The sequence below is a fragment of the Cardiocondyla obscurior genome, linkage group LG23, assembly GCF_019399895.1.
Source record: "Cardiocondyla obscurior isolate alpha-2009 linkage group LG23, Cobs3.1, whole genome shotgun sequence".
Classification (NCBI taxonomy): Eukaryota; Metazoa; Arthropoda; class Insecta; order Hymenoptera; family Formicidae; genus Cardiocondyla; species Cardiocondyla obscurior.
Genome location: NC_091886.1, coordinates 1,769,323 through 1,796,789, shown reverse-complemented (window position 1 = coordinate 1,796,789; position 27,467 = coordinate 1,769,323). Strand labels below are relative to the sequence as shown.

Genomic DNA, 27,467 nt, shown 5'->3' with positions numbered 1-27,467 from the left:
CCCACGCCGAACGAACGGACCACGTACGGGCGAGCACGCCGAGGCACCGCCGCGTCGCGGAAAGTAGGGGTGCCGCGGTGTTCTCCAGGCATAAAAGATCCATGGTTGGTATATGTCAGTGTCAGTGACGGGAGAGAGGAAAGGTGGAGAACCGTGTGGTCACCTAGACCAGCGGCGGTGAGTAACCGCGGATGCCACATCGACTCGCAATATCGGACCGTGAACGTCGGTCCGCATCTCTCCAACTTCTGTAGCCGGGGTCCCGAGCGGCCGCGGAGAAAGAATTTCGAACTTTACGAGGCGCGACAGGGAAGAAGCACGCGCGGAACCACGCGCATGTATACAACGGCGAGAAAGTCCCGAGAATCATACAGAAGAAACGAGTTTGTAAACGAGGCCGGTTACAGCCGAGCTTCAGTTCGTCCGGGAGGCCCGATGAGTGGCGCGAGCGTGTGCGAGCGAGCGGTGTAACGTAGTTATAACCAAGTGCCGATGATAAACAGTTGTGCGCCGGCGATAAGCAAAGGCATTTTTCTACTTAGATTCTAAGAACGGTGGCTGAGTTGAAGTGATTAGAAAATTAACGCCAGTCGGCAGTAGGTGTTCGTTTAAGAAAAATTAATTTTTTTTTAAAAGCGTCGAAACGATCGCGAGTCTTGTGTGAAAAAATTGTTGAGATTGAGAATCAGGAAAAAAAAAAAGAAGAAGAAGAAACGATCGAGCCGTGAAGGTGACGTAAAGCGCGATGACTATTCACAAGAAGGGCACAATGTCGAAGACGAAGAACACGGGAACCGCGAAGAACGAAGTGGCGTCGACGTCCTCGGACGTGACGACTGAGGCAATCGAGGTCGTGTCCTCGAGCAGCGTTGTGGAGGAATCGAATCGGGTTAAGGAGAGCGAATCCAGAAGCAGCTTGGTGGAGGTGACCAGCGGCAGCCGCGAGGTCATCATGGATTCGAAAGGTAACGTTATCAAAGTTATCGAGACGCCTCCGCAGACCGTCCAGCAGAGCTCGTCCACCCGGAGGAGCGGAAAAAGCTCTCAAGACTTCATAGCCGGCGAGCAGGTGCAATCGATTAAGCAAGCGAAAACGACGCACGAGACCCCGCGTAAGCACGCGAGCACATCTCTTTCGGAAAGTCGCGCGATTCACGGAGATATGACCGAACGAGTCAGCCACTCCGTGCAAAGTCAAAGCGCATCTCAGTCTATCGTTCAGCAATCGAGTTCCTCTAGTCTCTCGGTCGAGAGTTCGTCAACGAGCGAGGATCGCAGCGGACGTCGATTTACCGCGGTTTCTCACGACGTTAAAAATGGAGCTCGCGTTCCCGCGGTTCAGACATCATCGAGGTCGACCGAGAATACTCGCGCGAGCAGCGAAACGAACGAAGCCGTAACGAAGAATGGCCAGACGATGTCGAGCACCACGAGAATACGCGAAACGGGCGAGAAGGTCGACGACAACGGCAGGGTGACGTCCACGTCGAGCCGGGAAGTCGACAGCGAGCTCACGATCGCACCTTCCGCGAGTAAAAATACCGATGACGTCAAGAAGATCGGCGATAAGAGTACGCGCGGTGATTTAAAGCCGGAGAGAATCGAGACGCCGACGCGCTGCAACAAGCCCGGCCAGTCCACGTGGGACGGCACGTTTGTCTACGAGAAACCCACCACTCCAAAGGGCAAAACAATCGTCGATAAAACGGCGAGCTCGAAAATTCTCGGGGACAGCGAAGCGAGCGTTAAAGTCACCCAGGTGACTTCCTCGACTGACGTCACCGATCAGATCGTATCTTCGAATTCAAGCGTGACTCGGAATTCGAAAACAATCGTCGACGAGAGTAAACGATCCGCGGCTCATTTTCGCAGCGCCACGTCCGAGAAAGCCGCCGCAGACACGACGGATTTCGCGAATGAAGAACACCCGAAAGGACCGGCCCGTTACTCGAAACCCGGCGACTCGGCGTGGGACGGCAGGTTCGTCGTAGAAGAAACTGCGGCGCAGTCGAAACGACGTAACGATGCCGACGTCAATGTGTCTCACGGTCGCGACGGTAATATCGTGGAAACCACGCAAAGAAGCGATTTCAGGGAAAAGAATGCGGACGGTACATACAAGGAGTCATCTACGAGTACGCGCGTCGTAAAAGGTGCCACCGACAGCACCAGATTCATTTCTGAAGAACGACATGATGCGAGCAGGGAGAGTTCGATCCATGTCGACGGTACGCCGAAGGAGGTGTCTTCTGTTCGCGTATCCAGCCCGCAGCGGAAACCAGGTCGACCCGGCGAAGTCGTCGAGAAATTGCGAGACGACGCGAAAAATCCGTCGGACGTCACCGTTGTCCGCAGAACGGAGAAACGTCACGATTCCGTGGACGTTAAAGACGTCACCGAGGAGCAAAACGTTTCGAACGTATCAGAGTCTGTTTCCGCGTCTTACATCGTCGAATACGCGATTACCAGCGATAAGAAGAACGTTGAAAAGGTCACGTCGGTGTCGGAGGTTATTTTGGAGGAAGATGGACCCGAGGATAAAATCGCGCGCGCTCCTAAGACTCCGGAAAGGCATGGAAAAGTCGACACGACCTCGCGCTGTTACAAGCCAGGTCAGTCCGCCTGGGACGGCACTTTCGTCTACGAGCGACCAGTGACGCCTGATAATCGGCGAAGACCGGAGGACAAACGTGCGGTAAAAACCATCGACATCCGGGACGTTACGGAAGATAATTCGATCAACGAGGCGGATGTTACGAACACCTCTTACATCGTCGAGCATTCATCGAGTCAGCAGAGTTTCGTGGACGCCAGAGATGCCAGCATGTCCACGATATACGAGACGGTGGTTTACGAGGGGCGTCCCATCGAGACGAAGATTAGATTCGACGATACGTCGCGGAGCAAAGTTTCGGCGGATCGTCGTACCAGCCCATCCCCACGATCCAGAAGTCCGGAGAAGACGCCGAAAGATAGAGATCTGCGAAGCGTCAAGCCCGGATCATCGACGTGGGACGGAACTTTCGTGCTGGAAAAATCGCCCGAGACGAAGCGACCGTCTAGTCGAGAATCTACTGACAGTGGACCAGATAAACCAACTGATAGCAAGAAGACACCCAAAAAGCACATTAGCGAGATTACTATCGACCTTCGAGATGTCACCCGGGACGTATCCGGCACGTCGGAGACCGCAGAAAATTCTTTCGTTATAGAGCGATCAAAGATGCATGAAAGTTACACGGATTCTTCGAACGTCGATTTCTCAACGACTTCCGTCGAAACTGTTGTTATTCGCGACGGTCAGCCGATAACGACGCAAAAAACGGTGACTATTCAAGAAAGCCCTCGTAGTCCAGCGAAGAGTCTGCCTAGCAGTGACGTAATTACTGCCACCGACGTTAAAGAGACCACTGTTAAAAGCCACGAGAAGGAATTTCGCGCGGACGAGAGAAGTTATCGACCTTTGAAACCAGGCACGTCAGCGCGGCACGAATCGTTCGCGTATGAAAAACCGGAAGATAGAAAGCCGGGCGATAAAAAGCCACTGAAAGATAATCTGGGAAAAGCAGATAAACGAAGTTCAATTAAAGAAAAACCGTCCGGCCAACCTGTCGATCACAGAACAGTTACGATATTGGATACGTCGAAGGGCGTAACGAGCACGGCCGATTATTCTACGAGCTCCGTCACGGTCGAACGGACGTACGTCGCCGATTCGGAGACGTACGATTCTTCAAATGTATCGAAAATTTTTATCAGAGAAAATACAGAAAACAAAGCGGAAGAACCAAAGCCATCGCCTCGGCAACGTCCGGAAGATATTACAGAATTCAAATCGCATAAAAGTCCGGACAGATCGCATCGACCGTCGAAGCCGGGCGCTTCGACTTGGGACGGATCGTTCGTGTACGAAAAATCAGATCGAAAGGCACCGAAAGGCACACCTGCGGATAAGCGAAGCCCGTTTAAAGAAAAACCAAGCGATCACAAAACATCCATCACTATATTGAACACGTCGAAAGATATATCAAGCTTTGCCGATTCGAAGACATACGACTCGTCGAATATATCTAAAATTTACATCACAGACAGTTCGTTGGACAAGACGTATCCGATTAATTACGAAAAACCGAGACAGCCTTCCGACAAAGAGCCTAAACCTTTGCCTCGACAACGTCCGGAAGATACTAAGAAGCCTAAAGACGAAAAGCCGCAAAAGAGTCCGGTCGACAGAACGCACCGGCCGTCGAAGCCGGGCGCTTCCACTTGGGACGGTTCTTTCGTGTACGAAAAACCTCAAGATACGCGAAAGAAGCCGACAGAGCCGACTGAAACACCGAAGAAACCAGTAGACGAACGAAAACCAATTGATAAAGAAAAAAAGCCAACTGCAATCTCGCTTAAGCCAGCCGACGGAGAAACTACAAGAAACGTCACGGAAATCAAATACATCGAGGATGTCGCGGATATCACACGCGCGGATATCGCGCGTACATCCGAGGTGCTTCAGCAATCCTCTTACGTAATCGATCAGTCTTCAAGATTCACTTCTGTGCAAGACGTGCGCGATGTTAAAGACGAGCGTATCATCGCTGAATTTACGACAGACGTACGCAAGGATGCGGTGAGTAATTGCGAATTAAAATGCTTCTTCATTAACTGTCCGCGGGAAATTGCTAAGACCACAGCTCGACCCGATTTCCCCGAGCAATAGTTAAATTTTAAAAATTAAATTAAATTAATTTAAATTAATTTAAATTAAATTAAAAAAAATTACCTCTGCTACAATGTCTATTTTTAGAAACGCAGTCGGATAATTAATAAATTATTTTATCTTGGTGATATATTTAAACTCTCACGTATTAATTTCTCGTCCCGGCGCCAGATAGTGAGCGATACTTTATCGAGACATTTTACGCTCAGTCCTTGCGGAAGAGGTTCGAACGATACTTTCACTTCCAAACCGAGCGAAGGTTGTAGGTTCACGTACGTGGTGCCGTCGAAAATAAATATGACGTAATACGGCGATTCGCAGAAGGGTCAAGTGTGTAGGAGAAAAAAAAAAAAAAATAAGAAGAAAAATTTTGTTAAATCGCTCGCGCGTTTAAAACACACGGAGTGTACATACGTATATTGCGTTTTTGATAAATACGAATTTCTGCACGACTAAGCCGCGATTCATCGAACTATTACAAAGTGAGCTGAGCGAAAACCGATATTTCACACATGAAATACGATTCTACCTGACATACTCCAGCTCAATCGTTATATCATAATCGTCTTAAATCGTCAACCCGTTATTACGTAATACGAAAATGTACATTTATATTGTTATATTAAAATATTATTACGATTATTCGCATTTCTATATAAAAAAAAAAAAAAGTTTGGAATTGCTTCTATCGCGGATATGTATAAACGTAGGTAATGTTACCTCCAATTAAGCTCGATCAAACGAATACAGAGTTATAATAATTGCATTCAATATAAGCAGTTTCGGCAGTGATATCATCGCTTGATATAACTCTTTTAATGCATGGCCAATTGAATTTTATGCGTTACCGTCTCGCTTATCACAGTCCCTCCGTTCAAGTACTACAAAAATCTTAGTTTAAGAGATGCTACGCTGAGAGACACGTGTGCATTGACGTCACTCGTCGCCAGTTACAGTATCGATGGCAACGACCGATAACATTTAATAAAATAATAATGGCTTAACTGAATAACGGAAATTTATATATATATATATATATATGTATATATATATTATCGTTTTAACATATCTTGTATATTCGCTGCATATTATGCTATAAAACTCAATATTGATTTAATCAGTAAATACGAAATCGTGATATCAACGAGTTTTGCACCGCGGCCGCATTGCGTCGGCAGAAAGTACGCGTTTTCACAGAATGTGGATCGATATCGAACATAAAGATTAATACAACAGATGATACTTCGGGGCTTTTCCAATAAAATTAAAATAGTTCTTCGAAGATTGAAATTTAAAATTTCTAACAAAAAAAAAAAACTTGATTCTTTCTATTTCCTCAATTAATATTATTAAAAAAATCTTTTTGTTTCTCTCGCGTTTTAATTTTGCACAATTAAAGGTAAAATTTTGTACCGCGCCTCGTAAGATCGTTCGATTAACGTGTGTACATGTTACTCATTGAATATTCAGGGTATACTTTTTGCCGTTAACAGCGATGAATTTCTTAACCGACGATGCTCGGAACAATCTGAAACTTCACGTAGCATCTCGCAAATATTAAGGGACCGGTACTTCGAAGTTCAAGTCGTCTAACGTCGACGTCGGTGTACTCGGTGCTTTACCCTGCCCGCGTAACTCAAACTGCGCTAGTAATTTGCGATAGGCTCGCACATTTACACTCGAATTAAAAATAGAACCCTCATAACTTATTCTCCATCACACGGGCAGGTACCGTTTCTTTAAAACAGCTCGTTCCAATTTTCCCACCCGTGACTTTAACTCCGAGGTCTCGAGATGATCGATAAAATGCTTTAGTAAGCTCTACACACGTGTTTCCCGTAAGTATTACCTCATCTACCGCTCTGTGAATGGAATGCCCAACATATATCTTCCCTCCATAAATCTCGGGTCGTAAAAACGCCTAGCGGGGCACATTTTACGATTACAATTTTTACGGCGTCGCTATTCGAAACAGCTAGTTCATCCCTACGCTACGCTAAACACCCCCGCCGTTGTTTTTGATTGTTCAACATGCAAACACCTAGAGCGAAGCGTGGCCTACTTGCATCAAGACACGATGATATGTATGCGAACACGCGTGATCGCGTTTTCTCGTCGCGATTCATGGTTATTATTTTATGATGACGCACGCGCGCGCAATATCTCGCCGTGTCATACACATTACGGCATCGATAAATGTGATAATTTGTTAAAGACGACGTAATCACGTCAACATATTTTTCGAAATATGAACATTAATAAAATGCGACTTACCAGTCTGGATGAAATCCAGCGGAGTTGCAAAGTTCTGTTGATTCCTGTAACATAAAATAAAAAATTTAATTTTAGAGATGCTACAAATATTCATTAAAAAAAAATGCACGCGCTTTTAATTGCATCCTAAGCCGATAGTTAACACCAATTTTTTTATAAAAGGAATTTTTAGTTACTTTAAAACCGCAACCCAAAGGATTATTTTTAATGCAAAACTTCTTGGATTCATACTCCATCACGAAAACACGTAAAATTCAAATTATATAAACGAGCTTCATTATGGGTAAACTCTCAATATCGTCGAGGAGAGGCAATCAGCTTAAAGACCGAAGCTACTTAAACCGCTAATTAAATGCCAAAACTTCGTCTGATGTGCTTTATGCGAATTACGTTCGTTAAAAATCAAGCAAAGGATTTAGTTAATAGTATCAACAAATGTTATTTGCTTCGTTGTTGAACTTGATTTAAGAGCGAGCGTACTTCTGAGTATAACGAATCGATATTCACTAAATAAAGCGTCGAGCGTCACAGGTGTTCATAAAAAAAATTGTTAAAATTACAAAAAGAAGCTCTCTACGTTTCAATATTTGTAAAATAAAATTCTCTATATATACAAATTATTTTTACATTGCCGGTAGTATCACTCGCAATCTATTTCGGGGCGTGACAGCGATGCCGTTAATAAAATTAAATCGTAGTTAAAAGTACGGCTCGATAAGAACGTAACACGATACGCCATAAGCGTGCACATAAAAGCCGTACACATATCTATCTCGTGTTACCTGCATTCTGTCGAAGTAAGCATTACCCGACGTTCCTAATCTCGTTCATGCTCGCGGCGCTCATTATGCAGCACGTTTGAAGCTCGTAATGAACGCCCGCGGAAAAACGGAGCCGCATTTACGCCGTTATTGCGCCTCAAAGTCTTTGCCAACGTGCTATCATCCAGCATTTATGATTAGCATGTTGATCGAGTATTGTCGATCTACATTTTTCAAATAATTGGTATGACATTGACTTCAGGCAAATCGGAATAACGTCGCCACGCTATCGTCACCCGAGCGAAGTAGCGCTAAAGTCTACAAGTAAAGTCTGCCGCGACCGATCATTTATATGTGACATTTATGTATGCCGTATCAATGCAACCGCTTTCTTATAGTACGATCAAAGTGTCAGACCGACGCCAATGCTGCTAAAATCCTAGATTATTAATTTACAGGAGCGCGGTAATATTCGATACCATAGTACGTGTAATAATTAATAACGCAGTTTGCGCTTTGCGTATAAGCGTCACTATCATTAGCAAATGAATAATTATTGCAAATGTTGACCGTATTAGGATATTAATTGGTTAATTATTTTACTAATTATCTGGGGACAGATTCTTAAAAAATAAATATCGTTGGTGTAATAAAATTTATAATAATGTGGAGTAATTAGAAAATTAATTTTTATCGCACTTTTCAGAGAGATGTCACCGAGTCAACGAAGAAATTTATCGACAAAGAGCAGGTGACTAGTATGGTAGCGCGGGATGTCATTAACGACACCCGATTCGATACTGTCACCGGCCCGACATCCCGGTCTCCAACGGATTCCACGAGGAAGCCGTCGCCGGAGAGGCCCGGTTATCCTCGTGGAATACCTGGACTCCGGGATGACGATCGACAGAAACCGACTCCAACCGCTGGGAAGCCTAGCCGACCACCGCAGCGCGAGAGAAGTCCTCAACGGCCAACAGACCATGGCAGGTGAATAAAAAAAAAAGTCAAGCTTATATATTTTACCATAAAATAATTCGTACCTTTCAAGAATATATTTGTACGATAAAAAAAAAAATATAATTGATTTTGCAGGCCCTCTGAAATCCGACCGAAGTCGCCGGAAAAGTCTCGGGATTATACATCGCCGACGAGAAAACCTGCGGCCGGCAAACCGAGCCGTCCCGAAGAAAGACCATCTAGAAAACCTGACAAAGATTCTGGTCCAGCAAAACATACGGAAAAGAGACCGCACGCGGAAATGCCTAAATCTATTCGATTCGAAAAGCCGAAAAGCGGGGATCAGAGTCCAGACTCTCTCGATGAAGATGTAACTAACCCGAAGCCGATGCCGGTGCCGGATGTATTGTCGAAGATTCCTCTGAAGGAACAGTGCATTTGTGAGATTTGCACTTGCGGGTGAGTTTCCCTATTCGAATATTATACCGTCGGCTAAATCGAAAATTAAAAATTTCTCCGCTTTAATTAATTATTCTTTGACGCGCATCAATTTTGATATTTGAATATCGATAGACATTTCACGAGTTAATATAATTAACAACTATGGCGCTAGTGCAAGTACGATTTAATTTAACTTATCTGCACGTTCGCTGCGGAGAGGAACATGGTTGACCTACTTCCAAACATTATTAACAAGATCAGAATACAAAACTTGCTTGAGTCGAGATGCAAATTGAGGAGAGGAACGGGAGATTGTCTTCAAGGCCATATTTCCTAGTTTATTAAATTCATTGCAGCAATCTATTCAAAACCGGGTTTATTACGTACAAATGTATTTATTACGTTTGATTTATTATTGTTTCAATATAAAACGTATTGTTCATTATTTCCTGTCTATCCCTGATTATAATTTTGTTTTCAAAAACAATTTTATCTACTTTATTAGATTATCGTTACTAGAGAACGTCTTTAATTTATTCATTTCTTGCTTAAAAAAATTGATTACGTATTTATTGATCTTATAAGAAAGCAGCAGTATCATACACGTAGATTTTTTTTACTTAGAAAACACTATATATGTATATATAATGTGCAAAAGTAGGACACGAGACAGATCCTTTTACGGAAAGTTGTTCTGGGCGATGGCAAGTCATCGCACGATTCCTTCCTTATTGGAACTTTCCAACCTACGTGGCTTTGTATGACGGTGACGAATCGTACAAATTTACTATACTGCTTCAGTAATTGCGTTGGACATATCAACATATTTTAAGAATACTTATCACTTCATTCAAGGACAATAGCTAATTCTGGATACAAATGCAGAATTTTTTTTTATACCTCTTTATATTTTTTTCTTTTTTAATATCGATGAAAGATAAATTTCTCTTCTGATATCTGGTCAAGTTTTATAATTTTATTTAGATTTTCTTTTTTTACGATATTTATTATTAATATATGTATCTATAAATTCTGACTTGTCAAATTGAAAATCTTGACCCAGATCGCAACTCGTAATGCAGATAGATTCCCGAGCGAAAGGTATAAGTCCGCAGAAAATTAGTCGTGTCGTTGCCGTCTCAAGAAGTAATTGCAGTTTGTCTACTCGTAGGCGATTAGTCGTTGGAAATTTCTGCGTAAGTCTGCTTAACTGTGAGAGCAGCTCGAAACTTCTCTTTTTTCGTTTAACGCGGTTCTAAAAGGATGTTCGCGATGTGTTGTGCGACATGGTTTTATCCAATAAAAAAATACCGTCACTCTCGACTTTGACCAAGTCTAGCTTTTACGGAATTGCGTTTTGTAATATCTGACGACAAAGAAAGGGCGAAAAAGAACAACGAGAGCGCATTTTAACATTGCTCGATAAAATTATGGAAGTAAAATATTTCGCGTAAATTATTGTTAAACTAATCGAACCGCGTTGCATAAAATATCGAAAGTTTCTATGTTTGTCTCCTTTTTTTTTTTCCATATCGTTTATAGTAATTAACCATTGAAACATTCAACAGAACCCAATTGATCTCTTTCACAGAAAGAAGAAGCTTTTCGCTAATTAATACGATCAACGTCGAAAGAGACGTCACTCATCGCTCAATAAAGTTTTAAGTACATACTAAATTAAATTTCATTATAGGCGAAGGTATTTAAAACTTTCATTATAATTGCATTATAAAGAACTTAATCAGTATTCTTGTGATCAAACCGAAGAATGTTTAATTAATTGAATATGTATCAATAACAAACTTAATTTACGTGAGAATGCATCTCGTTAATGCGCTATATAGGTCATTTGACTAATAAAGGCTTTTCCTACTGCATCACGTCCACGAAACAAACTCGCATACTTTAAACTTAATTAATAAACTAATTAGCGCTAAATAAAACGCGTAATCTATTCAGTTTGCAACAACTTTGAACAAATATGTTTTTAATTATAATATATAACGTGATGCTAGGACAATTGGATACGATATTTTTAAATGTATCAAATGAGCTACATAATTCGTAATATGATCGCAAATTTCTTCTACGTCTGTCGCATACGGTAACGCGTGCTGCAAATACCAGCTCGAAGAATAACAAGACATTTAAAGTCCCAATAAGACCTTTAAACTCATTATAAAAGGATTGATGCCTTTTGGCATCGTATTTAAATCTCTACATGCGCCAAGCCTTTGTTATGCACCAGCTTTATTCAAACGAATACAAGCGGATAAGAATTTTTTGCTTTCTTTCCTTCCTATTAATATTAAACAAGCATATGTCGCAAATGTAACAAGAATAGATTTCATTTAAATAAAACGCGATATGCTGATTATAAATATAATCGTATAATGTTAACTGATACGACGTTTTTTTAAAACGTATTTATTCCCCGTGCAATTTGTAAAATGTAATTGTCGCTTTGTGCCCTGCTGAATTTTAACAAACAGTGATGGTATTTTAGACGTCACCGTTGCCCGCACAATTTTCCTCAAGAATTCGAGATTTCTTACGACGAGTCGATGCACACCGTGACCTCCTATCGTCAGGATTACGATGAAAAGCGTGTGGAGAAGCAAACGAAATATCATCACGAAGATCATTTGCGTACGGAGGGAGAGTTCATCGGGCAGAGGAAAACCGATTACGTAGCTACTAAAGGCGAAAGAGCGCCGGTTAAGAAACCGCAAGATCATCTCAAACCGGAAGGTGAATTTGCTAGAAGGCCGAAAGAAGAGGCGCCCACGAGGGGTGAAAGGGCACCCGTGAAGAAACCGCAGGACAATCTCAGACCTGAGGGCGAATTTGTCGGTAAGCCTCGAGAGGAAGCTCCAAAGTTTGGCGAACGAGCGCCGATCACGAAGCCGCGGGACAACTTGAAATTTGAAGGCGACTTTGATAGTAAGTTTTAATATTTGTTTGATCCTACTTGCAAATTTATTAAGAATATTTTTTATATTTTAAATTCGCTTAAAATTATGAATGCTAAAAAATCGTTTACTTGATGTAAACATTTTTTTTTTATTTTTTAGCTGTGACAACAACTGAGCTGGTTTTCACGGGCACTCCTGGTGAACGACCAAATCCGATACGTCGCAATACTTATACGAAGATAGAAGGTGACTTTATTGATGAAACGACGACGCGATCGCAATACATTGATCATCGCAGTATTCAACGCGCTGAAATAATTAAACGAACGGACAATCTCACCGTGGGAGAGGGTGAATTCACGGTTGGTAGTCATAAGAATAGAATTTTCAAATTTGTTTTAATGAGAATTTTTACGATTGTGTGTTTCTCTGTTTTTTAATTTATTATTAAAAAAAATTATCTTGCAGGGTACCTCTCATATCAAAGAAGATTTTCAAACTCACGTTGTCGAGCGTGAACCTCAGTGGCGACCAAAATATCCCGAAGACATCGATCGATTTTATAGTAAAACCGACATCATTGACAGTACTACGACCACTCAGGAACAATATCGCACTTTCGATCAGACGGATTACAAAAGTACCACGGTTATTAAAAGAGCTGACAATTTAAAACCCGAAGGGCCCTTTGAAGCACTGCCTCACACGAAAGATGATTACGTTAAACCAATATTAATGCCGAGAATAGAACCGCAAAAACCTAAAGATAATTTGAAACCTGAAGGGCCATTCGAAGGACGTCCTAAAGATGATTTTATCCCGAAGAGAGCGGAACGTCCCGAAGTAAAGCGACCGAAAGACAATTTACGACCGGAAGGTCATTTTACAGATCGCCCGAAGAGTCAATATACTCCTGGCGAGAAACGCACCCCGATCAAGCATCCGGACAATTTACATCTTGAAGGCGACTTTGAAAGACCTGAGACAATACCTTACGGTCCTGGTGACAGAGCATCTGTCGTTCGTCACCCAGATAATCTGTTTCCAATAGGAGAGTTTCCGGACAGAGAAGTCGAACCGTTCAAGCCTGCCGAGCGTAGAACGCCTATTAAACATAACGATAACTTGCGGCCGGAAGGCCCGTTCGAAGGACGTCCAAAAAATGATTATTTGCCGAAGCGTGCCGAACGTCCAGAAGCTAAACGTCCGGAAGACAATCTACGTCCCGAAGGCGATTTTGAGAGACCGGAGAAAGCGCCTATTAGTCCAGCGGAAAGACGTACTCCGATTAAACATGCGGATAATCTCAAACCCGAAGGTGAGTTCGAGCGGCCGCGACCGGAGGGTTTCCGCCCGGCGGAAAAGCCAGAAGTTAAAAAGCCGGTGGATAATTTAAGGCCGGAAGGTGAGTTCGAGAGACCGCGTCCCGGAAAATACGCTCCGGCCGAGAAACGAAAGCCGGTGAAACATCCAGACAATCTCAAGCCAGAAGGTGAATTTATCGGTAAGCCGAAAGAAGATTTCACGCCGACTAAAGGCATTCGTGCGGATGTCAAGAAACCGGAAGATAATTTAAAACCGGAAGGACCTTTCGAAGGACGGCCGAAAGACGATTATCGACCAGTGCGTGGAGAACGCGTGAATGTTGTAAAGCGCACCGACAATTTGCGTATGGAAGGAGATATAGAAACGTATAGATCGAGAGACGAATATACTGATTTCTTAATACGCGAAAAAACCGAAGTTACGAAATATCAAGATAATTTGCGCATGGAAGGAGAATTTATCGATACGAGAACGCGAGATGATTTTAAATTTGTTAAAGGCGAACGTATGGATGTCGTTAAGCATCGCGACAATTTAAAACCTGAAGGCCCGTTCGAAGGCCGTCCGAAGGATGATTATTCGCCTAAGAAAGCAGAGCGACCAGAAATTAAAAAGCCGGAAGATAATTTGAAACCGGAAGGCGAATTCGTACGTCGTCCTAAGGAAGAAGCGCCAAAGAGAGGAGAAAGAGCCGACGTGAAAAAACCGAGAGACAATTTACGACCTGAAGGTGATTTCGAGAGGCCAGAGAAAAAGCCGATTGGCCCCGCCGAGCGACGTACTCCGATTAAACATTCCGATAATCTAAAACCAGAGGGTGAATTTGAGAGACCGGTACTTGAAGAATTCAAACCTGCCGAAAGGCCAATTGCAAAGAAACCATTCGATAATCTGAAACCGGAAGGCGAATTCGTATCTAGACCGAAAGAAGAAGCGCCGAAAAAAGGTGAGAGAGCTGATGTCAAAAAGCCGAAAGATAATCTTAAACCTGAAGGTGATTTCGAACGGCCGGAAAAGAAACCGATCGGCCCCGCTGAACGTCGTACTCCGATTAAACATTCCGATAATCTCAAACCAGAGGGTGAGTTCGAGAGACCGAAGCCTGAAGAATTTAGGCCCGCGGAAAGGCCAGTTGCAAAAAAACCGCATGATAATTTAAAACCGGAAGGTGAATTTATTTCGAGACCGAAAGAGAAAGCGCCGAAGAAAGGTGACAGAGCCGATGTCAAAAAGCCTAAAGATAATCTCAGACCCGAGGGTGATTTCGAGAGACCGGAAAAAACACCTGTTGGTCCAGCGGAACGGCGTACTCCGATTAAGCATCCGGACAATCTCAAGCCGGAAGGTGAGTTTGAACGGCCCGAACAAGAACGATATCGTCCAGCGGAAAGGCCAGAAGTTAAGAAACCGACTGACAATCTTAAACCCGAAGGTAAATTCGAGAGACCTTATCCAGAAAAATATGTTCCGGCTGAAAAACGAACGCCAGTGAAACATCCAGATAATCTTAAGCCGGAGGGTGAATTTATTGCTAGACCAAAGGAAGATTTCACGCCCACGAAAGGCGATCGTGCAGAAGTTAAACGACCGGAGGATAATCTAAAACCGGAGGGCCCGTTCGAAGCTCGGCCGAAGGATGATTATCGGCCAGTTCGTGGAGAACGCATGGACGTTGTGAAGCACACGGATAACTTACGTATGGAGGGAGATATAGAAACGTACAGATCGAGGGACGAATATACAGATTTCTTAATACGCGAAAGAACCGAAATTACTAAATATCAAGATAATTTGCGCATGGAAGGAGAATTTATCGATACGAGAACGCGAGATGATTTTAAAGTTGTTAAGGGCGAACGTATGGATATCGTTAAGCATCGCGACAATTTAAAACCAGAAGGTCCGTTCGAAGGCCGTCCGAAGGATGATTATTCGCCTAAAAAAGCAGAGCGACCAGAAATTAAAAAGCCGGAAGATAATTTGAAACCGGAAGGTGATTTCGTACGTCGTCCTAAAGAAGAAGCTCCAAAGAGAGGTGAGAGAGCCGACGTGAAAAAACCGAAAGATAATTTACGACCTGAAGGTGATTTCGAGAGGCCAGAGAAAAAGCCGATTGGCCCCGCCGAGCGTCGTTCTCCGATTAAACATTCTGATAATCTAAAACCAGAGGGTGAATTCGAAAGACGTAAGCCCGAAGAATTTAGGCCCGCCGAAAGGCCCGTTGTGAAAAAACCGCACGATAATTTGAAACCGGAAGGCGAATTTGTATCTAGACCGAAAGAGGAAGCGCCGAGAAGAGGTGACAGAGCCGATATTAAAAAACCACAAGACAACTTGCGACCAGAAGGTGATTTCGAGAGGCCAGAGAAAAAGCCGATCGGTCCTGCCGAGCGTCGTTCTCCGATTAAACATTCTGATAATTTAAAACCAGAGGGTGAATTCGAAAGACGTAAGCCCGAAGAATTTAGGCCCGCCGAAAGGCCCGTTGTGAAAAAACCGCACGATAACTTAAAACCGGAAGGCGAATTTGTATCTAGACCGAAAGAGGAAGCGCCGAGAAAAGGTGACAGAGCCGATATTAAAAAACCGCAAGACAACTTGCGACCAGAAGGCGATTTTGAAATACCGGAGAAAAAGCCGATCGGCCCCGCCGAGCGTCGTTCTCCGATTAAACATTCTGATAATCTAAAACCGGAGGGTGAATTTGAAAAACGTAAGCCCGAAGAATTTAGGCCCGCCGAAAGACCCGTTGTAAAAAAACCGCACGACAATTTGAAACCGGAAGGCGAATTCGTATCTAGACCGAAAGAGGAAGCGCCGAGAAAAGGTGACAGAGCTGATATAAGAAAACCGCAGGACAATTTGCGACCAGAAGGTGACTTTGAAAGACCGGAGAGGAAACCAATCGGTCCGGCGGAAAGAAGAACGCCGATCAAGCATGCCGACAATTTAAAACCGGAAGGCGAATTCGTGAGGAAACCCAAGGAAGAAGCTCCAAAGAGAGGAGACCGAGCGGACGTTAAGAAACCTGCGGATAATCTTAAACCAGAAGGAGAATTCGAAAGGCCTGAGAAAACTTTGATTCGACCGGCGGAGAAACGAGTCCCTATCAAACATCCTGATAATTTACGGCCTGAAGGCGAATTTGAAAAACGTCCGAAAGAAAAAGCGCCGAAAGGTGAGAGAGCGGACGTTACCAAGCCGAAGGATAACTTACGACCGGAAGGTGAATTCGAGAGACCAGAAAAATCACCGATTAAACCAGCGGAACGACGCACCCCGATTCGACACGAAGACAACTTATATCCGGAGGGTGAGTTCGTTGGTCGGCCGAAAGATGATTTCGTTCCCAAGCGCGTCGATCGGCCAGTTCAGAAAAAGCCTAAAGATAATTTGAAGCCCGAAGGAGAATTCGTAGGTAAACCGAAGGACGATTACAAGCCGGTTAAAGGAGAAAGAACTGACATCGTGGTACACCGAGACAATTTAAAAATGGAAGGCGATATAGATATTTATCGTTCTCGAGATGACTACGTAACCACGTCTAAACGCGAGCGTGTAGATATCGTTCACCACGAGGATAATTTAAAAATCGAGGGCGAATTCGTTGACATTCGTCGGCGAGACGATTACCGAGCTACTCGTGGTGAACGCAGCGAAATTGTTAGACGCGAAGATAATCTGCATCCCGAGGGTAATTTTGAACGTCCAGAAAAATCGCCGGTAGGTCCCGCGGAAAGAAGATCTCCTATTAAACATCCCGATAATTTGAAACCGGAAGGCGATTTCGCACAACGGCCGAAGGAAACCGCGCCTACTAAAGGTGACCGAGCACCTGTCAAGAAGCCGAGAGATAACTTGAAGCCCGAAGGTGAATTTGTTAGACCGGCGAAATCACCCGTTGGTCCCGGCGAACGTCGATCGCCTATTAAACATCCCGACAATCTTCATCCGGAAGGAGAATTCGCCGGTAGACCGAAAAAAGACACGCCGCTGAAGGGCGACCGAGCGGACGTGAAAAAGCCGAAGGATAATCTTTATCCCGAAGGAGAATTTGCAAAACGTTTCCCGAAAAAGGTAGAGCCGGCCGAGCGTAGGACTCCGATCAAGCACGAGGATAACCTTCGTCCCGAAGGCGAGATGGAAGTGTCTCCGAAAGATGATTATAAATATGTAAATGGAGAACGCGTGGAAGTGCGCCGACACGAGGATCACTTACGTATGGAGGGACAAATGGATATTCACCGTTCGAGAGATGACTACAAGATAATCACGAGAGTGGAGAAAGTCGATGTTAAAAGACACGAGGATAATCTCCGAATGGAGGGCGAATTTGTTGACGTGCGCCGCAAAGACGATTACGTGCACGTAGTTGGCGAGCGCGCGCCGATCAAAAAGCATCCGGATAATCTACGACCGGAAGGAGATTTCGAAAGACCACAGAAAACCGTAATCGGCCCCGCGGAGAGAAGAACGCCGATCAAGCATCCGGATAATCTAAAACCGGAGGGTGACTTTGTTAAGCGCCCACGCGACGACTTCACGCCTAAGAGAGCGGAGAAAGCTGAAGTTGTAAAAAGAGAGGATAATCTAAAGATGACGGGCGGTTTCGAAGGCACAACGTCTCACAAGTCGACCTACACGGTGGTTCGCGGCGAGCGAGCTGACGTCAAATCGCACGAAGACAACTTAAAAATCAGCAGCGGTACTATGGAAACGAAGACGACTAGCCGAGACTCTTATACGCCTTCTAAATACGAACCTTCTCCCAGCAAGGCGATAAATCATCGGAGGCACATGGAATCGTCTATCTCGCTCGGTGACGACGTTACTACAATGACTACGACAAATCAGCGTAACTACAATACTTATACAAAACGCGCGGGAAAAGACGTCGCTTCTAAGATAAGTCAAATGGAATCTGATACGAGAAAGATCGTAGAGTCGCAAAATTTGGCAGACGGAACTGTCGTTACAACCGTAAAACGTACGTCAACTGCCGCGCACTCCGATCAAAGACACGCTAATGTCCAGACCGTCACTCATAATCAGCAAACGCAACACGTTACGGATCGTCGTGCCGCTCATTCGATCGATGTTTCGCCATCTGGACCCGTGGATTCGCGAAAAACGACCTCCCAATTACTGTCCAATCAGCATCACGAGCAGCATCAGAGAACTCACGCGAGCGAGCAACATTTGCGATCGCAAAACATAAATCATCGACAAGTCGTGCGAGAGGAAGATACGTCTCGTTACGCGATCGACGCCACGCATGGCGAGCTTCAAAGGCAGCATCACGTCGAGCGTCATCATCAGGAAATGACCAAGCGCGATTACGTGAACGCGCAACATATGGAAAGTCGTCAGAGATCGACGACGAAGCAACACGAGCAGCACACGATTTCCAGCCAAGCGCGATATAATTCGAGCAGCCCGGAATTCCGGCAGTCGATCAACGGTCAAACGATCGTGGAGCGATCGCAAATTGATTCAGGCGCGAGGCATAGCCACCACCGGAAGAACGTAATATCGTCCTCGTCGGCCGACGTCAACAACTCGGTGCTTCATCGCCGAGGCGCTACTACTTCCACCGAGGCGCTTCACACGATCTCGTCCACGGCGGCGGATCAGCGAAAAAGTATTTCGAATTTGGCCGAGAGCGGTCAGTACATCAGCAACTCGACCCAGAGCAACGACAGACGCAGCTTTACTTCGTTATACCGAAATTCGAAAGAAGTCAACCCTTGGGCCTCCTCAAGCTACGAGCGACCGCAAAGAATCGTTCGGCAAGACAATCTAACCGTCGGCGGTAAATTCTATTCTCAGAGCGAGGCAAAGAGTTACGGCAATTTCTCGCAAAGTTCCCAGAAAATCGAAAGAGTTCAGAAACAAATAAACGCATCCCACATTAATTTAGGCGACGGTAATACCGTTAGTTCTAGCATGTATAAAAGAGAATATGTACCTAGGCACAGAGGACCGTGTCCAGCTGCTCTTCTGGAGGCCAAACAGGCACCATTTAAACATACTAGAGACACGCAGAAGCATAAGTTTTACATGCCGGTCGTGTCTAATTAAATTAATGTATCAGTAATTTTATTTCATTTTTCTTTTTCGGCGATTCTGCTGAATAATTAAAATTTTTAACTTTTACTTTACTTAGAAAATAAAAGCTGTACGCGATAATTATTATCGTGCATAATGTTTTGAACATTCAATTATATATCGACCATTAAGTAAAAATATTTGCATAATGATAAATTATATGTAAATTACACATATGATAATAATTGATTATATTTATTTAATTATTATTTTGCCAATTACGAATTATAGTTGATAGAAGTTAAAAAATTATATTGCTTATAATGAACGTTATTTTTCAAAATACTCGAATTCTGCCAAGATTAAACTGTAAAGAATTTTTTTTTAATAACGCTGTGATGATCTCGCGCTGTTGAACAATTAATTTATATTTTATATCCAGTAAAAGAAATTAATTCTAAGAATAAACGATTGACGATATTACAGTCGTTTCTAAATTACGATATCAACTGATAAGATTTGATCTATCGTGATATAAATATTTCTTGTATAGCAATATTAAATATAAGGTATTGAAATATATATACTTAATATACGCAATTTCTGTTTAGGCTGCAGTCGCGAATGGAAATAGTTACATGGTCGATATATAAATATCGATTACCGATTACTAACATTTGTCTGCTGACGAGCAGATAGCCGCCCGTTATGTATTCCTTTCTTCTTAAAATACGTGTATACAAAGCAATAACTAGAGCTTAAATCCATGATACGGTCGAATTTAATGAGACATTACTTTCGACTGATAATTAGGATAATAGGCGCTTATTACGTTACTCTATTTCGTTGCATCTATAATAGTTTTTATATAGCAGTGAACTTTTCGCTTATGTTTTATTTTATTTTCAGCTTATTTTATCGCCGCACTTATTCAGCGTATAAGAAATGTATCAATAAAATATCAAACAGGTGATATGTAATTTTTGTTTCTGTTCCGTTGATTACCATTATTTAAGTGGGTTCAACACTTGGATGTCGGTTTATTTGCTTTATGTCAAACGTTTATTTTAATTGAATAAACTTATTTTGTAATTATTTATTGCACGAGTTTTATTTGCTACCGTTACATTAATTTTATTAACGTATTCACGCGCAATCGAACGCCACACACGATAAAGGGACATTATTATTTCATATTTGTATGTACTTAGAATACGATGTGCTTTTGTATACATACATTCGATGTATAGTTACAATAGGGATTAATTATAAATTTATTAAAAGATTGTAAAGAAAATTAAATTAAAAAATTATTAAGAGTTAAAATTTTAATCGATATTGAAAATAAAATTTGTCAAACTAGTTTGAGTGTCGATATTAAATAAATTAAGAAAAAGAATCTGCCATTACTGCAATAAAATGTATATATATGATAATTGATAAGACAATCAGATCCTTCTAAGCAATACTGTTAGCATGGCCATAAGCTATTCGCGAATAATGTGAATGCAAGCTTTATCGGTCTCATTGCTGATATGGAAAACGATCTCAACGAAACGATTTATGTTTCTAATTATTTTTTTTTTTTACTCGGGTGCAAAGACAATAATAACTCTGGTGTGTATACTAGATTTTACACACCTTAGAGATATGTAAAATTAATTATATCAATAAATATAAAAGAAAGAAAAATTTTGTTTTATATTTTTACTAGATTGTAAAGTATGTAAAATATGTATGGCAGTTTTTCTCAATGTGACTATGTATATTTCGAGTTAAATTTAAATCGAGCCGGCAAACGAACGTGAATAGATATGAATGAACAACTTGTTGCAGCGTCGCATTCGCATTCATTGAAGCAAGGTGTTTATTTGCGTATGTTCGCAATCGTTTGCTGGAATTGGATCTGACATAATATAATTTTGCTCGAACCGATACTTAATAAAATTTATTATAATACGATCATTATTGTATATATGTATTGATCATTGTAAGTAGAGGAATAAAAAATTATAGAATAAGCCATGTATAGAATTGTAGATTAAGATAAATAACGCAATAAAGAAATATACATTTTTCGAATTTTTAAACGTGTAAAGATTTCGTATTCTAATACATGTTTGTTACCGTTGTGGCATCCGTGAATCATAAATAGAAATTCATTTATAAGCTGTTCTCATAAGCTACGTAATTAACATCAATCAAAAAAAAGAAAAAAAAATAAAGAAGTATAGCTGTACGTTATAAAATATTTTTTATGTTGTAATAATATTTTTAATGGTGTTTTTCTTTTATCAATAAATTATAACGTTGACTTTTTTAGCTCAAGGAATATTATCAAAGCGAGACAAAATATTAATTATTTGTTATATTTCAGCGAGATATACGTATGCGAGATAAAATAAGACGGCTCGAAGCTGCGGTACCGTTACTACCTGTTCCTCGGAACATCTCTCGTTCTTTCCGTCTCCTTTTGCTTCGTCGTCACGCTCTCGACGACGACTCGAGAAAGAAAGAGGAACGAGCATGGTCCAGCGCCCGTGGGCTACTCGGCGTCTCACGCTTTTCCCTCTTTCCTACCCTCGCGTATTTTTACACCGCGCTTCAGTGCCTCGTCAAACCTCGGGGTTGTTAACCCCCGTAACGAGGTTGTCGAAAATTTAACATCGAGATTAAGGTTTCACTTCGGGCAACTTTCGTGTCTCTTTCGCACGAAAATTATAGGTTGCCTCTCTAATTACTCGATCCTGCTCAAATTCGTTCAGCGAACTTTCGATGTGACCGATCAGAAGGAACGTTTTATTTTGACGACCGGCAATGTAAAACTTTCTTCGCACGAACGAACCGCCGTGGATGGAAATCGTAAGAAGTGAAACTTTGAACAATTAGTTTTACGGGTGAAAAAAAAGAACACCGGCTGTTTTAATATATGTACGTTTTATAGAAATCCAAGTGCAATAGTATTAACAGGAATTATATATAATACTAAAAGAAATCACGAACGCGCTATTTTCTAAAAGACCCTAATTATAAACTATAAAAAAAAAAAAAATTATGAGACCCACTCACCAATCTGCATGAGCCTCAGCGGAGTTGCAGATTTCGGTTGGTGCCTGTAACATAAAGATAAAAATATTATTGTAGACATGCTAGTTAGTTTGTAAATTTAACAAAAAAAAAAGTAAAAGTTTTTTTTTATTTAATTAAAAAAATTGATATTTACCTAAGAGTTGATCCCCCGATGTATGATGCCTATCCGAGGCCTGCTCCTCCACTCAGATGGGACGTGACGAGTCATCCTTCCGCGCCGCGCACAAGTCACTCGCGAGCACCGCGACCGTGATTTTAATACCGCGAAATTTATTGATCTGTTTCGCGCGTTTTGTTTTTCCGCGTTGCTGAAAAAAGAAAATCCTGAAAATAAAAACAGGTTACAGACTTACCGATCTGCATGAGCGTCAGCGGAGTTGTAGAATTCGGCCGTTGGCTGTAACATAAAGAAAAAAATTAATGTAGACATGCTAGTTAGTTCATAAGTTTAACAAAAAAAAAATAAAAGTTTTTTTTTTTTATTTAATTTCATAAATTGATGCTTACCTAAAAGTTGCTCCGCCGATGCATGATGCCTCCTGGTGGGCCTGCTCATCCTCTCAGATGGGACGTGACGAGCCATCCTTCCGCGCACAAGTAACTCGCGAACGCAATCCCGTAAAACAAATAATCGCAAGAAAAAACGCGCGATAACTGGCGGCACTCCCGAACGGACCGACGAACCGGCTGCGGTTCGTATGATGACTGATATCGGCGGTAACGGTAATATCTGTAACAGAAAAAAGATACAAAATAAAAATTAGTTACATGCTGGAAATATAAGTCAGTCTTAAAAAAAAATTATTTATGCGTTTCTAAATCATTTAATCAATTAAATAATTAAAAAAAAAGATTTTCATCAATAAAATACCAATGCAATTAATTTTATGTAAAGCCGAAGTGTGATCTTTACCTTCGAGATGTTGAGTCGATGCCCGATGCCTTTCCGAGGCCTCCTCCTCCTCTCAGGATGTCGGGGATGTAGAGCCTATAACACAAAAATTAATATTAAATTGCAGGAGCGTTCACATGAATATTTATTAAAAAACTATTAATATTAGAGAAATAAAAAAAATAATTCTTACCGTGGAGCTGCTTCGTCAATGCACAATGCCTTTCCTCCTCCTCCTCCTCCTCCTCCTCCTCGAATTTTTAGAATAGGATGCGGTGCTTCAACTTCTCCTCATCTGAAACAGAAACGAGATAGATTATTAAATGAATATATTTGTCGGTGCGTTCTAACTACGTGCTCGACTTACAGCTAGCGCGCACAAGGTTATAACCGCGTGGTGTTTTGCTACGCGACCGCTGCTCTACCTCGCCCTCGCCCGCTGCTCTACCTCGCCCTCACCCGCTGCTCTACCTCGCCCTCGCCCGCTTTACCCCGGTACGCGGTCGCACGACGGAATTTATACGGTTGCGGAATCGGATTGCTCGAATTGCGGAATCGGATTGACCCGAAGAGGGTCCACAGCGATCGTTGTTCGATCTGAGATAACCGCGAGCTAAGATCACCACCCCGGCGATATGCGTATAATACATTAACGAGAATCGAACTCACTTTAAAGGGACGGAAACTGTTCGCCCGTATTCTCCGCGTGAACAGAAGGATGGTAGATGCGATTCGTACCGGGATATGTCTCCGTACAAGGAATTATCATCGCACTTCCGTCGCGACCGCGTGCTCTTTTTCCTACGTGCTCTATAGCGGCGATATGCGTATGATACTTTAACGGGGATCGAACTCACTTTAAAGGGACGGGAACTATTCGCCCGTATTCTCCGTGTGAAGAGAAGGGTTGGAAGGTGCGAATCGTGCTGGGATATGCCTCCGTACGACGGATAATTCCCTCACTTCCGGTGCGACCGCGTGCTCTTTTTCCTACGTGCTGCGTACTCTGCGTACCTGTGCCGTATGAGTGTGGTGGGGGAAGTCACGTACGTGCGAGCGGTAGGCGGCTCGAGCTCACCGCTAGCCGCCTACCGCTCGTGCTCCCACCACTCGCCACCCTACTCACCCACCCCCGCGCTCCCCTCGTACGCCTTACCCTTACGCTGTTTAACGCTAAAGAAATATTCCTCTTTATTAATTAATTTCTGTATAATATATCGCTGATTGATCATTCTGAATATATTCTGAATATATGTGTAGGTAATTAATGCTGCTGTTATCGGCGTTTCTTTTACGTTTCATTGCTATTGCATAAATGATTAAGCCCAGCGGTTTAGTTACACGGGAATCGTACGATTAAAGTACCGGCCTATTAACCGCTAATCAACGTCGATCGTGATTACGCGGCGCGTCCGCAAAAGTGGCACGAGTCTAAAGTAAGCCGATTAGAGATCGTCGTCCTCTTTTTCCGGCCTTTCGCGACCCTCCGCAGTTTACATTCAGATAAACGGACGGGAGGAAATGTCTATAAAATCGAAAGGATAATATTATCGCGAGCGTTTCAAGTTAATCCGACGTGCTTATCGCGACGCGTTACACAAGCCGGGACGAGTATTCGCGCGAGCGCACACGCTTCCGCGAATATGTAACGCGGTTACGTGCGAGCTCTAGCGCGGTGGAAGTACAAAAGAAATGCGGCGACCCATTAACCGGCATGCCGTCGTCATTGCCGTCTAGGTCTTCCAAAGTGGTACGAATCCGAATGGCGAGACACGCCGAGAACGTTGTCCCCTTTCGCGCGGACTCGTCCGCTACCTGCAGGCGTAAAGTAACCTGCCGCATACCTCGGCTACCTCACCGCGACAAGCCGGAGGCGATCGCTTGATCCTTTTTACTTATCTCTCTCCTTCTTCCTTTCCGTCGCCGTCGCGGAAAAAAAACATTCGCTTTCACGAAAGTCCAGGTCTTTGCGAGCCTTTCCTTCGTTTACCCGATGTACGAAGCAGCGCGAGAAAAAGACGTGCCGCACGCGAGAGAACCACGCGGTGAAATCCGTGGTTTCTACCGGCGTCTCTTCCGCGAGGAACGTACGCAGAACGGGCACAAGTTGTAAGCTTGACATTCGCTTCGAGTCTGGTATAAGCGTGAGGAAAAAAAAAAGGGGAAAAAAAAAGGAAAAAAAAATCCTAAGAGATTGCGATTCCCGCGATCTCTCCATTAGCATGCAAATACTCCTCTCAATCTCACTCGCTGTGAAATTTTTGACACACATATACGTTCTCGGTTTTCATAGCTGATAAAACGTGTCTCTCGAGGGATGGTATCGTTGGAATCACGGCCGGCAGGGGAAAAAAGTAGACGGACCAGTCTCCGCTCAGAACCAACGCGCTCGTAATTCTTTCTTCCGACCGTAGCGCGACAATAACGCTCCTACTCGGGGAACTTCTCGGCGAAAAGTTATCGGACGAAATTCTTGGCACGCGACCTCGTTGCACCGTTGTTCGCGCTGATTACCGCCTTCGTGAACGCGTGTACGGAGACCCTCGTTAGGAGAGCGACGGTTCGACGATCCGGCCGCGACTCCGTCGAGGCAGTTTTCTCGGTGGAATCGCGATCACCGTGATTCGTTGCCGTTAAACGACCGAATTTGATACGCTCGCGACCACCGCCCGATCAAACCCGCCGATTTTCTAATGCGCCGGTTTCGCGCGCTCGTGCGTGAACGCACGTTGCTGTGCGTCGCGATTTTACGGTCACGAGACTGTTCATTAGCCTGTCCCTTATTTGTAGATCGCGCGGCCTTTTTCATTGCATCATGAATTTCACCTTTTCTCCTCCAGTGCAACGTAACGACGTATTAAGTTTCAAAACGGTATCCGAAAATTGTTCGAAAATAATTCCCACCCGAATCGAGTCTAATGGTGACATAAATAAGTGACGGAAAATGTAAAAGAAAAATTTATAAATAACGTAATTCCCGTATTGCATAAAATGTACGGGTATTATTAGACTGACGTTAATATTTTCCTCGTTTGCATAAACAGAAAGTGGCGTAAAGGATTTTCTAGCCGGCATGGCGTTCGGCTGTTCACGCTTGGTGCATAGAAACTAAGGAAAAACGCCGTCCTAAGCTGTAATTTTATTGTCGGCGCGAGAAACCAAAACGTATGTACGTGTTTGCAGCGGCGCTCGTTCCAGCAACCCAGATCTCCGCGCGATGGAAATATACCGTTAAAACGTGCCACGGGTTTATAGCCGTTACTCCTCGTTCGTCGAATCGTCGGGCTGACAGGAATCTCCCGGTTCCTCTCATTTCGGCTTTCGCGATCGGTCCACCCGCAAATCGTTCCGCGTAATTTTGCGAAGAGGTACGTCCCGAACGTTGCGCGCGTCGATCAAGATGCATCACGACGGCTTTGGGGATTTATTGAAAATTTTTGGTCGGCTCGAACCGAATCGCGAGATGAGTTTCCGCTCGTGTTTGATTAGATACAATTTTAGCTACGCGTTGCGTACATGCGTTACGCCGCGCTGGCAAATTTTCTGCCTTTACGCCCGCATATTTGTGGCGCTTGCACGATTCTACAAGCGAAAGTACTTTTAGCACGGCGAATTATCGGCGGTGCGCCGACGGTGGGAAAGAGGATGGCATTCAATGACTCCCGCCGCGACTGACAGATTCACTCGTTCTACTTCTCTGTTACCCGAGTTCTGCGGTTTCGCGAGGCAAGGCATTACCGCATGTCCGACACATTTGATGAGATTACCCACGGGTATGTCGGTGAGAAACGCGATTATTGACGTAACTGGAATAAATTTTGTTTCCCCGATGCTAATACGCACGTCGCACGTGACCGCGGTGTCTGGTCTTCGTCGGCATCCAGCGATATCGTCGATTTATTTAATTGTATTAACGTAACTTTCGCTCGACTGCGTGAAATCGGTAACGAGGCGCGTATGTAGGTGCGTGTCAATATTTTTTTTTTTTTTTTTTTTACAGAACGCACTTCACCCGAGACTATCGCAACGACTCGTTGCCGAGCTCG

At 43.3% G+C, this 27,467-nt stretch overlaps 1 protein-coding gene and 1 long non-coding RNA gene across 2 annotated transcripts; one reads left to right on the top strand and one right to left on the bottom strand.

The window, feature by feature from the left end:
• Sdb (SAXO downstream of blistered) lies at window positions 1-20,538 on the top strand. The gene is made up of 6 exons (XM_070671308.1): window positions 1-4,624; window positions 8,456-8,739; window positions 8,845-9,168; window positions 11,657-12,093; window positions 12,225-12,427; window positions 12,534-20,538. Exons 1-6 carry the CDS (start codon window positions 746-748, stop codon window positions 19,470-19,472), a joined length of 12,066 nt encoding a protein of 4,021 aa, XP_070527409.1. The 5' UTR covers window positions 1-745; the 3' UTR covers window positions 19,473-20,538.
• On the bottom strand, window positions 5,582-23,898 carry LOC139111200 (uncharacterized). Its single transcript, XR_011547162.1, has 5 exons — window positions 23,443-23,898; window positions 23,037-23,259; window positions 22,663-22,926; window positions 22,509-22,552; window positions 5,582-7,032 (listed from the first exon to the last, which is right to left on the bottom strand). It is a non-coding gene; the product is annotated as an uncharacterized lncRNA (long non-coding RNA).
• Between the last annotated feature and the right edge of the window lie 3,569 nt (window positions 23,899-27,467).